Source organism: Urocampus carinirostris, chromosome 17 (genome assembly GCF_059441175.1).
Source record: "Urocampus carinirostris isolate Australia breed hairy pipefish chromosome 17, RoL_Ucar_1.0, whole genome shotgun sequence".
NCBI classification, from domain to species: Eukaryota; Metazoa; Chordata; class Actinopteri; order Syngnathiformes; family Syngnathidae; genus Urocampus; species Urocampus carinirostris.
Genome location: NC_142365.1, coordinates 4,686,378 through 4,698,832, shown reverse-complemented (window position 1 = coordinate 4,698,832; position 12,455 = coordinate 4,686,378). Strand labels below are relative to the sequence as shown.

At 42.7% G+C, this 12,455-nt stretch overlaps 1 protein-coding gene across 1 annotated transcript in view; it reads right to left on the bottom strand.

Moving 5' to 3' along the window:
- Positions 1–12,455, bottom strand: part of ophn1 (oligophrenin 1) — a 59,791-nt gene that overhangs the window by 4,157 nt on the left and 43,179 nt on the right. The window contains exons 17-21 of the mRNA XM_088321286.1: positions 8,488–8,593; positions 8,255–8,414; positions 6,258–6,414; positions 3,295–3,561; positions 2,093–2,231 (exon numbers count right to left, since the gene is read on the bottom strand). Of these exons, the coding sequence (XP_088177412.1) occupies positions 2,093–2,231; positions 3,295–3,561; positions 6,258–6,414; positions 8,255–8,414; positions 8,488–8,593 (829 nt within the window). The remainder of the gene's footprint in view (positions 1–2,092; positions 2,232–3,294; positions 3,562–6,257; positions 6,415–8,254; positions 8,415–8,487; positions 8,594–12,455) is intronic.

Sequence of the window (12,455 nt, the reverse complement as noted above, 5' to 3'; positions counted from 1 at the left end):
CTTTTTTAACTTTCTTTTCTGTCTTGTTTCCTTACCTTTTACTTTCTTTCTCCCCCCTTTCTCTTTCTCCATTTTCTTGTTTTTTCTCTTCCGCCCTCTGCCTCTACTCTCTTTTTCTTCTGTTGTCTTTCTCTTTTTTCTCCCTTTCTTTTTCTCCCTTTTCTTCTCTCTCTCTTTCACTCTGCTCATCTCCATCTTTCTCTCTTTTTTAACTTTCTTTTCTGTCTTGTTTCCTTACCTTTTACTTTCTTTCTCTTTCTCCATTTTCTTGTTTTTTTCTCTTCCGCCCTCTCCCTCGACTCTCTTTTCTTTTTGTTGTCTTTCTCTTTTTTCTCACTTTCTTTTTCTCTATTTCTTCTCCCTTTACTCTCTTTTTGTCTTGCTCTCTGTCTCTCTCCCTCTCTCTTTCTTTTTTCTCTTCTCCCCTCTCACCCCTCTCTGTCTTCCTCTCTCTTTCTCTTTATATCCCTCTATCTTTCTCACTTTATTTTGATAATTTTTCAGTACATTTTGGTAACTTTTGATACTTTTCAGTTTTTTTTCATTCTTGACAATACCTTTTACTATGTTTGGTACTTTTAGTTACTTTTCGTGTCTTCTCTTCCGTTTAAATCTTAAAAGATTGGCCATTATTGCGTATTTTCGACTTTTGACTGACTCAAGTAGTCAGGAAACCGGTAGAGGCGAAAGGCGTTACTTTTACCGAAATATTTATGCTTTTATTCAGAAGGAGCAGTATGATGTGTATTACTGTCCTTAGCGTCTGAGTGAGGCACACAATTCTCTTGCCTCATGACAGAGGGCGATAGTGAGATTCGACGCACACCTCAGCTCCAAATAATACAAATACCGTAAATTCCGAACTATAAGCCGCTACTTTTTCCCCAAACGTTCAAGCCTGCGGCTTATTCAGTGGTGCGGCCAATTTATGTCATTTTTCTAACGGCCGCCAGCGGCGCTCGAGTACAAAAGGTAAGATTTAGACCGGTGGAATATATGCGCAGAGGAAGACTGCAACTTCTTGGCTTGACTAGCGGCGAGAAATCTTTCACTAAAACTGGCCGCATGCGAAAGTCTGCCAGTGGATCCTGACAGCGCGGGGCAGCAACAAAAAATCCACCATCACCAACGGGTTCCGAAGAGCCGGTCGGAGAGGAGGGCACAGAATCAGGAGTGGATGGGAGCGTGGGACGACGTCTATATGACAAAGTTTCTTTCCGACACTGAGGAAGACGACTTTGATGGCTTCAGTTCTAAGGAGGAAGATGAGGACGGTTTACCCTGATTTTTACAAGTACGGTATGTTTTTTTAACACACCTGTTTACTGTGTTGCGAGCGTGTTGCTACCTGTCACAGGCACCGATTGGGATGAAAGTTATTATTATTAAAGCTTTGAAAACTCTCTCGGTGTACCGTCTTTCTTTGTAAGTATGTGTAACCCATGTATAATATGTATTTGCAACTGTATATTTTTGTAATGTATTTATTTGTATTTATTTTGGACACTTATTTTGATGTTTTGGACGGGCGAATTAAAAAGAAGGGGCGTAACAAACGCGGGCTGACGGGAAGTGGGGACCGGTAAAGGTGAGTGTTTGTGGACACGGCGGACAATAGTGGATATCTATTTTTCCCACCCTTACCTTTGGAAATATACACTTTTTTCCTTGGATTACTTTCAACGGGACCCGGACTCTGCCGGTCTGCATCAAACCTTAAGTACCGGTATCATTTTCCGTTCATTTTGCCGGCTGTGATTTTTGGACTGTGTACTTTAATGAAGGAAATTCAGTTACAATCGCGGGACTTAAATTCGGGTCTGGGTTAATTTTGTGTTTGTGTTACATTTTTTTAAATGTGGGCGCCTGCGGCTTATATACAGGTGCAGCTTGTGTATGTACAAAATCGGTTTTCCTCTTAAAATGTGGTGGGTGCTGCTTATAATCAGGTGCGCTCTATAGTTTGGTTATTTTTTTTTCCCATAATGCAGGATTACCTATCGTTTGATGCTTTATCTTAAAGGAGCAGTGCATAGATTTCAAGTATAAGATTTAGGTAAGACAATAAAACATTTTTTCCCATGCTACTCACTACGATGCTGCGGATGCATCGTTGCTTCCTGCGTTCTGCTGCTTGAAAGAAGGTTGCCTGGAGGGTGGCTCGGGTGGTCTTACTGGGGGTCTGCAAATGGGGGGCATTCTCCCTGTCCTGCTCAGGCCATCACAATCTCCTGGAAATCCAGACAAACACAATTTCAAAATAAAACGTATATTGGAGACGACCAATGTTCCCTGTCATTTTCCTTACGGGTCTGAGCGTTCACACAAAGTCGGTGAGCAACGCTTGAAACAACAGTGAGCAACCGTAATCCCAAGTGTGGCAACTAAGTCATGATCAAACATGTACAAAATTTGAAATCACGTTACATTTTGCTGAGTTTCCAGCAATGCAAAATTATTTTTCCCTTTTGAATGAATTGACTCATGAACAAACGTCGTTTGTTCTTACAATTCTTTCACAAGATATCCATTTCTTTTTATTTCCTGATAAATTTTGTCGCATAATATTCACATTTTTGGGGGCTTATTTAGTCGGTTGTAAGATAGAGAACTGTACTTAATCACATTTTTAGTGGAAGTACAATGTTGGCATGTTTTTTTCTACTTTTTTTTTAATTCCTTTAAAAAAATCTCATTGTGTTTATTTTTTCCCAAGCTGTTACTTTTTTCTTTTTCTTCTCTATTTACTTTTTTTCCTATATTTCTTTCTTTTCTTTTTTTCTGGCTTTTTTTCTAAATTTTTCCTTCTTTTTTTCTCTTCCTTTTGTTTCTTTTCTTCTCAGCTTTCCACTACTTTTTCATTTTGGTATGTTTTTCTTTTTTGTTCTATTCCCCCCTTCCTTTAAGTCATTTTGTGCATAATTTTACATCATATTTGGTCATGTTGGGATGAAAGAAGCAAAAACAACCCGAAGAGCCGTTTCAGACCCGAAAGAGCCGATTCATTTTAGTGAGCCGAGCCGAAGAAGCCGGTTCTCGAAAAACTCGACTAACTTTACTCAACTTCGTTTTACTTCGACTCGACTTCAAAATACCGCATTTAGGACACAACGTCAGGGGAACCCGTGTATTTTTACCTTCATGCACTGTAACTTTGACTTAAGTCGCTTCTTCATGAGTCATTTTGAGCCCTCATTTTTGTGCGCCGGCTAGATTTTCTCGTGCGCCGAGAATGAGAGAGCAGTGCGCAATTGCTTAGAGGGAACACTGGAGACGAGGCTTCGACCAACGTACCCCTCTGAAGCGGTTGCCTCCTTGTAAGCTGAGACACTCGAACAGCGGGGGGCGCCGGTTCCCCGTCGGCCATAGAAGAAGACTCGGGCCTTTCTACTTTGTCGGTATCGAAGTCGGCCTTGCTGGTAAGTGCTCTGTGGAGCGGCGCTTGCTTGCGAGGAGGTTCCCGAGGCACGGGCGGGGCACAGGTTGAAGATTTGGTCCTCTGCAGGGGGACGGGGCCGGGACAGACGTCACCTTCGGCACCGTAGTCGCCGCTCTGCCCGTCTAGTCGGACACAAGTCACGGTAAGAATCCTCCACTTCAAATGACTTCCGAGAGAATAAATCAGGAATGTAAAAGATTGAAGGTGTTAAGGATAACTGAAAGGATTTAGGAAAAATGGCAGTGGGTTAGATTTGTCTTAAGCCTGCTCTGCTATACTCTAGTACACCGGCGTGAAACAGGCGGCCCGCGGGCCAGATCAGGCCCGCTAAGGGATTGAATCCGGCCCGCCAGACAACACTCAGAGAAGTGCAAGAGAAAAACGAGCTGCAGGTTGAAATGTCCACTTGATGTTGCCGAAGAAAGGTGCCTCGAACAAAGACACTGTCTCATCTCATTAGCCGTACCGCTTATCCTCATTAGGGTCGCGGGGGGGGGGGCTGGAGCCCATCCCAGCCATCTCCGGGCAGTGGGCAGGGGACACCCTGAACTGGTTGCCAGCCAATCGCAGGGCACACGGGGACAGACAACTCACTCGCTCAGTCACACCTAGGGACAATTTGGACCGGCCAATTCACCTGAAATGCATGTTTTTGTAACGTGGGAGGAAACCCACGCAAGCACGGGCAGAACATACAAACTCCGCACAGGAATTCTGGAGCTGGATTTGAACCCACGACAGGTTCCCATGACATGAACTGTGCCGCACAAACGCTAACCACTGCGCCGCCGTGCTGCCCCAGAGACACTGTACTTGTGTTTATTTCTCTCTCTCTCTCTCTTTCTTTTTCACCCCTTTTCTCCCACTCTGTCTCTTTCACTCTCTGTGTCTCTCTTTCGCTCTCTGTGTCTTTTGGCTCTAACTTCCCTTTTTTCCCTTTCTCTTTCTCTCTTCCTACCCTTCGCGCTTTCTTTTCTCTTTTCTCTCCTTCTGTCTTTCTATTTCTCTTTGGATTTCTTTCTTCCTCTCCCTTTCTTTCCCCCTCCCTCTTGACTTTTTTTGATCTGTTTCTCACGCTCTCTCCCTCTCTCTTCTTTTCCCTCCTTCTTTTTCTCATTTCTTTATCTCTCTTTTTCTTTCTCTTTAATCTACTCGTCCGGCCCCAGACAGAATGTTTGTTCTATCGTGTGGCCCCCGAGTTCAAATGAGTTTGACTCCGCTGCTCTAGTAGCTAAATATAGCGACACTAGTGTGTAAAAACAAACCAGTCTTATTCAATCGGCAACATTTCTACCCTAACCTTCCAATTGTACGATACGGCACAAATATCTGTCGTTAGCAACTCGATTACCATTGATTTCAATATTAACAGCTTCCCCCGCAAAGTGAACTGCACTCATAAGGCCGCGATCCCTTATTCCCAATCACATATCGCTTCGAGCAGGGACTATGAAAGCGCAATGATGTCGGGCCGGCCAGCTTTTTTTGCGGTTACTGTCTTTACGCCTAAAATTAACTGCACTCGTGTGACCACGACCCGTTATCCCCATCCCATATTGCTGAAGGGACTTTTGTGAGATGCACATTTGTGGCCGCGATCTATTATCCACGGTCGACTATTGCTGAGAGCAGGGGCCGGCAGAGCGTTGTTTTTCCCCAGTTAAGGCTGCTGAAACATGTGTTTTGTAGCCATCCAAATGAACTGCCACAATCCATTATCTCCAATCGACTATTGCGGAGAGCAGGGCCGAGAGAGAGTAAATTTGCGTTATGTGTCGCAGCTCATTTTCTTCTGTTCTTACCGCTTAAAAGGTACATTATCTGTGTAGCTGTGATTCATTATCCCCAATCGACTATTGCTGTGAGCACATGTTATGATGCTAGTTCACAAATATTCGCATATAGCGGGTGTCCCGATTAACCCCTATATACACGGGATAATAGTATCCTTAATGGGACAGTCTGTAATATCCCCATCCCATATTGCTGAAGGGACTTTTGTGAAATGCACAGTTGTGGCCGCGATCTATTATCCACGCAGGGGCCGGCAGAGCGTTGTTTTCCCCAGTTAAGGCTGCTGAAACATGTGTTTTGTAGCCAGCCAAATGAACTGCCACAATCCATTATCTCCAATCGACTATTGCGGAGAGCAGGGCCGAGAAAGAATTAATTTGTGTTATGTGTCACAGCTCATTTTTTTCAGTTCCTACCACTTAAAATGTACATTATCTGTGTAGCTGTGATTCATTATCCCTAATCGACTATTGCTGTGAGCACATGTTATAATGCTAGTTCGCAAATATTCGCATATAGCGGGTGTCCCGATTAACCCCTATATACACGGGATAATAGTATCCTTAAAGGGACAGTCTGTAATATCCCCATCCCATATTGCTTAAGGGACGTTTGTGAAATGCAGTTGTGGCCGCGATCTATTATCCACGCAGAGCAGTGTTTTCCCCAGTTAAGGCCGCTGAAATATGTGTTTTGTAGCCAGCCAAATGAACTGCCACAATCCATTATCCCCAATCGACTATTGCGGAAAGCAGGGGGGGGGGAGAGTTCATTTGCGTTATGTGTTGCAGCTCATTTTCTTCTGTTCTTACCGGTTAAAAGGTACATTATCTGTCTAGCTGTGATTCATTATCCCCAATCGACTATTGCTGTGAGCACATGTTAAGATGCTAGTTCGCAAATTTTCGCCCGGCGAGCGTGTTTTGGTGCAGATCTCTTGGAAAGGTGTCCAAATTATGACAAAGTGACGACGGGATAATGATAATAATGAGGACGACGGCGATGATATCTGGGCGGCCATTACTCTCGATGTGACGCGGCGGGAGGAAGTGCTCCTGACTCAAGGGCGGGCGAAGGCGAGGCGGACGCTTGGAGATGGTAATGGGCTGCCGCTTCCTCGGGGTGATGCGAGGCGGGGGGACGGGCGGGACGCTGATGTCCTCGGGTCTTTGACTGAAAATCTGGGAGCACAGCAAAACGATGGTGAGACGGTTTTCCATTCGCTAAAAAAGTTTAGGGGAGTCAGTGTTCTCCCGCATCATTTTTGCCGGGGACGCATCGTGTCAAATCAACGTGCGTCCCCGGGACGCAACTTTTTGACACGAAATTGTCATTATCATTTTTTAACAAAGATTTACCGCACTCCAAACTATTCGTCAGGCAGATCCGACATTGTTGTTTTGGTCTCGCGGTTCAAGTTTTCGCACACCGATCTCCAGTTGTGTAGTGAAAAGTCCGTCTCTTTTTAGAGAACCGTCTTTTTCGGCTCAACTCATTCAAGAGAGCCGGCTCTCAAACGGCTCACTTGCTTTGATGATTGATATTACGAATTATGCTGTATAAAGAAATTAAGAAAAAAAGGAAGTATAAAAGGAGAAAATGAAAAAAAAGACAGGTTTTAGGTTATCCCTTTTATCGGTATATTACCAACAATAATTTGATGCAAAAAATGAATTCATAATTTGATGAATAAAACTGAATGAATATATAGATTTATATTATATATTTGTCACCGATTTACAATTTCAACCTCGATAACACTAGATTTTAGATCTCTGTTGGGACCAGTGTTCCCTCTAAGCAATTGCGCACTGCTCGCACATTCTCAGCGCACAAGAAAATCTAGCCAGCGCACAAAAATCAGGGCTCAAAATGACTAATTAAGAAGCGACTTAAGTCAAAGTTACAGTGCATGAAGGTCAAAATACACGGGTTCCCCTGACGAAGTTGAGTAAAGTTAGTAGAGTTTGTCGAGAACCGGCTTCTTCGGCTCGGCTCACTAAAAGGAAGCGGCTCTTTCGGGTCCTAAACGGCTCTTCGGGTTGTTTTTGCTTCTTTAATCCCAACATGACCAAATATTAAGTAAAATTACGCATAAAATGACTTAAAGGAAGGGGGGAATAGAACAAAAAAGAAAAAAATACCAAAAATGAAAAAGTAGTGAAAAGCTGAGAAAAAAAAGAAACAAAAGGAAGAGAAAAAAAAGAAGGAAAATTTTTTGAAAAAAGCCAGAAAAAAAGAAAAGAAAGAAATGCAGGAAAAAAGTCAATAGAGAACAAAAAGAAAAAAGGAACAGCTCGGAAAAAATAAACACAATGAGATTCTTTTGAAAGGAATTTTTAAAAAAAGTAGACAAAAAACACCGAAAAAGGAAGAAAAGTGCTCCTCTCATGTAAATCTTCACAGCAAGTCTGTTCCTTTTTCTTTGGTTTTATATAGAATAGAATAGAATAGAATATACCTTTATTGTCATTGCTACAAATGGGCTAACATATTGTGACAACGAAATTGGGCATGACACTCCAGTTTTACACATTCATAGTGCGGTATGAGCAAGAAGATAAAGGAACAGAGAAGATAATGTTATAAGACAAGGGGGATAAGGCTATAGTTATAATTTACATGGTATTTACACAAGAAATGTCGGCATGTGGGATGTTACATACAGGGTTGTCGTGATAATAATAATATAATAATAATAATTTCCTTGTATTGTCATTCTGTGTAACAATGTACACAGAACGAAATGTCGATTGCACCTGACCCGTTGTAGCGAGCCGATGCAGCCGCAGCCAACAGAGGGCGCCGCCGACCACTTTTTAAGTCTTAGGAATGACTCGGCCGGGACGCGAACCACCGACCTCCCAGTCTCAAAGCGGGCGCCTTACCATCTAGGCTACTGATGTTGGTATCGTAACGGTTGTGCAATTATATCCATTATCCCTAACACGTTCGCCTAACACGCAAAAATTCCCCGGTTGGAATCATATGACGTTATTTCAGACACTGCCACTTCCTTACCTTGTTATATTCTTCAATCAAGATCTCCACAACAATGTTTTGGAATTTAATATCCAACATGGCGGCCACCGTCTCCTCCTTGGCCCTCATCAGTGTGGGTCCGAAAATGACGGCCATGTTGGAGGGAGTCATGAGATTGTCCTTGCTGTGGCTGCAAACACTGAAAGCACAAAATCACGGAGCGTAAAAACGAAGCCTGCCGATCGTGGAGGACAAAATGTGCCGGCACCTACACGAGCAAGTGTTTGAGGAGCATCTCCAGCATCTCGCGATTCCTCTCAGGTAATTTGTAGGTAAGGGAGTGAATCTCGCTCAGTCGTGAGTCCAGGCTGTCGGATTCTTTCAACAGAAAATAGGAAAAAAGGAACGATAACTAACAATAACTCAACTGGTTCCAGTGTTGCGGTATACAGTGTTCTGGTTTGCCCGCGTCCTAAACGCATCATTTTTGCTGGGGACGCATTGGGTCCAATTAACGTGCGTCCCCGGGACGCAACTTTTTTGACACCAAATTATTACCAGATTACTTTTTTTTTTTAACAAAGATTTACTGCACTCCAAACTTTTCGTCAGGCAGATCCGCCATTGTTGTTTTGGTCTCGCGCCGATCTCAGCAAACGAGATCTCGTTGCTTCGAGATGACGTCATTGTTGTGGCGGTTGTCGAGTGAAAGAGAAGTATGCCCCCGAAAAAAACAGTTGGTACTAGGTGCAAATCAACAAAAAAATTGGTCATTTCTTCAGTGTCGGTAATAAGTCGAAATATAACACAGAAAGTGGTAACAACGGCAATAATTCCGGCCTATAAAGTTAAAACTTATATAAACTCTATGTTGGCAGAATTACTCAAATAAAAACACAAGCATTAAGGTAAACAAATTTAATAGCTCTGTCCAATGGCCCCAACCACCTCGGGCGACTTCAAAATAAATGAGTACAAAACTGATAAACGTACAAAAGATGCAATTAGACTGATTATTGAAACGTTACTTCATGTGTGTGTGTGTGTGTGTGAAAGATTGTTTTTATATTTAGGACTATAAAAACAAGTTGTATTCACACAGTGAATTCTGAGAAATGTTACAACCAAAACGACCAACCTATCACCGGCACGAAAAAACGGCGGAGAATTTCTTCAGAAGATCGCGAAGGCAAGGAAAACACGTGTTTTGAAGCGGACGATTCGACGAATTATAAACAAAATAATACTCCTAGCAAGAAAAGGACTTTTCTGCCAAAATGGACTCAATTAGATTCCTGGTTACGCTATGAGGAGGATGATAATGGAGGCTACATGTTCTGTGATGCGTGCACCCAGCGTGGCAAAAAAACTGGGTTGCATAAATCATTTCGCAATCCAAACTTTCAGAAAAGCACATTGGATCGGCACAACGACAATGAAAACCGCAAATTAGCTATGGAAATTCTGTTGCTGCAATTTTACCTTGAGAAGCCATTACAACTGTGGCGGGACTGCCAACCACGAAGAATATATGAACTGAAAAATCTGAAGTGATTAAAACTGCATGAATATATAGACTTATATTTCAGCAATATTATTTTGTATAATGTACAATATTGTTGTGAACTGAAAACTCTTGAAGTGATAACTGCTTTGTATTACCAATTAAGTGTGATGATTAAAACTGAATGAATATATAGATTTATATTATATATTTGTCGCCGATTTACAATTTCAACCTGGATAAGACTAAATTTTGGGGACCCTTAGATCTCTGTTGGGACCCATAGATTTTTGAGCACGCGAGTCCCCGGGACCCATCACTTTTCACAGGTCAAATGAACACTGAGTATATCATCATTACTCACCACTTTCTCCACCTTTCTTCCTGAGTGAATAAGGATGACCATTGGACGCAATTGCACTTTAACATTGATTTATAATGCTGTCTATATGTCACTGTCAGGAAACGGATCAGGAAGCAGGAAGTCGGAACTCATATGCGTAGACGATCTGTCACTTTAATTAGGAAAGAAAACTTGTCCGACACACAAACGAACCAAAAACAAAACAAAATGGGTTCGAAGGCAATCAAAATTACAAACTAGGCATGAACAGGTCTTCAACAAGGTAAAGCAATGGTCTGGCCACAGGCAGTCCCAAAAGGAGAGTTTAAGTACTCCACAAGCAATCAGTCCAATGCGTCTCAGCCGGTGTCAAAGGGCGGGGCCAGCTGGGCGCCATGACAACCGTGCAGGACATGACATGCTACCATGTCGGCACCTTTAATATTTATGTTGGGTAATTTATAGGTCTTGGGATTAGATATTTATTCTGGATATTTATTCCTTTTATTCTATTTTCTTGTTATTATTGTTGGTTTAAGATCAGGTAATTGTGTCATTGTAATCCTATCTGTTTTATTATTGTAGTGTTTTGTAGTATTACTCTAATATTTTTGTAGTATTACTTTGGTATTTGTGTTGTAGTTTTACTATAGTACTTTTGTAGTGGTCAAATATTACACAGGCTGCCTTTAAATTTCGGTTAGTTTTGTATGTTTTTGTCGAGAGACTTGGCAATAGGGTGTGCAATATGGCTAGTGTATCACAATTTGTGAAAATATTATGACAACTAAGCACTACCTTGTCAATATTTTTGCCTAACCTGAAATTCTTTTAACGAAGCAAGTCGCTCTCGTACTCGGATTGTGATCTGAACACGGTGGATCTTCCGTAGCGAGCGATGGCGGTGTTAAGGAGGGAATAACAGGTCGATAGCCGGGACAGGAGAGCAAAAACGTGGTCGGGGTCAGAAACGGGTCGTAAGTCGGGACGGGAGAGCAGACGTGGTCGGGATCAAAAACGGGTCGTAAGTCGGGACGGGAGAGCAGACGTGGTCGGGATCAAAACGGGTCATAGCCGGCGACAGCCGGGAGTAAAAACGGGACAGGTGCGAGTCAGGGTCGAAAAAGCCTTGCCTGGTATTCACTGAGGTTCGCAGACGGACTAACAACAGGGGACAGACAGGACTGGGTTCAAATACTGACAGGGAGCCAATCAGAAACCGCGGCAGTTGGCGTCAAATGAGCGGGCAAGGCTGAGTCACATTAGTAATCATGACATAATAAAAACATTTTGGCATAAAAATCTGGGTCATTTTATTGAAAACCAAAATAAATCGATTATTTTGTCCAAAAACCCATAATGTGTTGATGTTTTATCAATCAACCTGAAAATTGTTTGGCATTTTGATTTAAAACAATCCCAGAATTAAGTAATTCATCCAATCAACCCAAAAGATTGGGCCCTATTATTTAAAAAAAAAAAAAAAAACAACCAGGAAAGTTGCATCAAAACAATCCAAATAATGTCACGGACCAGAAACAGACACAGGACCCAATAGCGCTCGTTTACTCAGTTTTATTAATGAAGATCCACTGGTTGACGGACAAGGGTAGCAGGTGGCTGGAGACGCGGAAATGGCACTTCTGTGTCGAGTGAAAATGGTCGTAGATTTACAGGAATACTAGTCGTTAGCCGGGACGGGAGAGCAAGAGCGGTATCGAGTTCGGAAACAAGTTCGGCAACAGGTGTCAGGCAGGTAGCGGGTCAAAACAGGTCGGATGTCAGGAAGGCAGAACAGGGCAGAGTCAGATCCGGAAACAGGTTGGAAACGGGTATGAGCAGAGAAAAACAGGGCAGGAAAATGTCGGAAAGTATGGGCTTGCCGAGCTGGGAGCATCGGTTCGCAACGATCTGACAGGAGTCTCTTGAAAGCCGGGGTTTGAAAGTAATCTATTAGCCAATCAGCTCTCAGGGATCACAATATCAGGCAGACTTCCTAAATGAAATGATATGCATTTTTTATATAGCGCTTTTCAAGTCAATGACTTCTCAAAGCGCTTTACAATGTGCTCCACATTTCCCAATAGCGGCCTTGTATTGCAGCCATGTAAGACGCTAACCTCTTATTGGGGGTATTAGGGGTTCAGTGTCTTACCCAAGGACACTTGGACATGTAACACGGACGAGCCGGGATTCGAACTTGGATCCCTTGATCCCAAGACGAGCGCTCTACCTCCTGAGCCACTGCCGCTAAAGCAAACAGAACCGTTTTTGAAAAACTTGAATGGCACATCCAATGGAGCTGCTACTGAAAGGACTTGTGTAAAACTGCGGGATGTCTATAAAACGCAAAAGAAATAACACTACAACCCATAAAAGAAGCTTGAATTCAT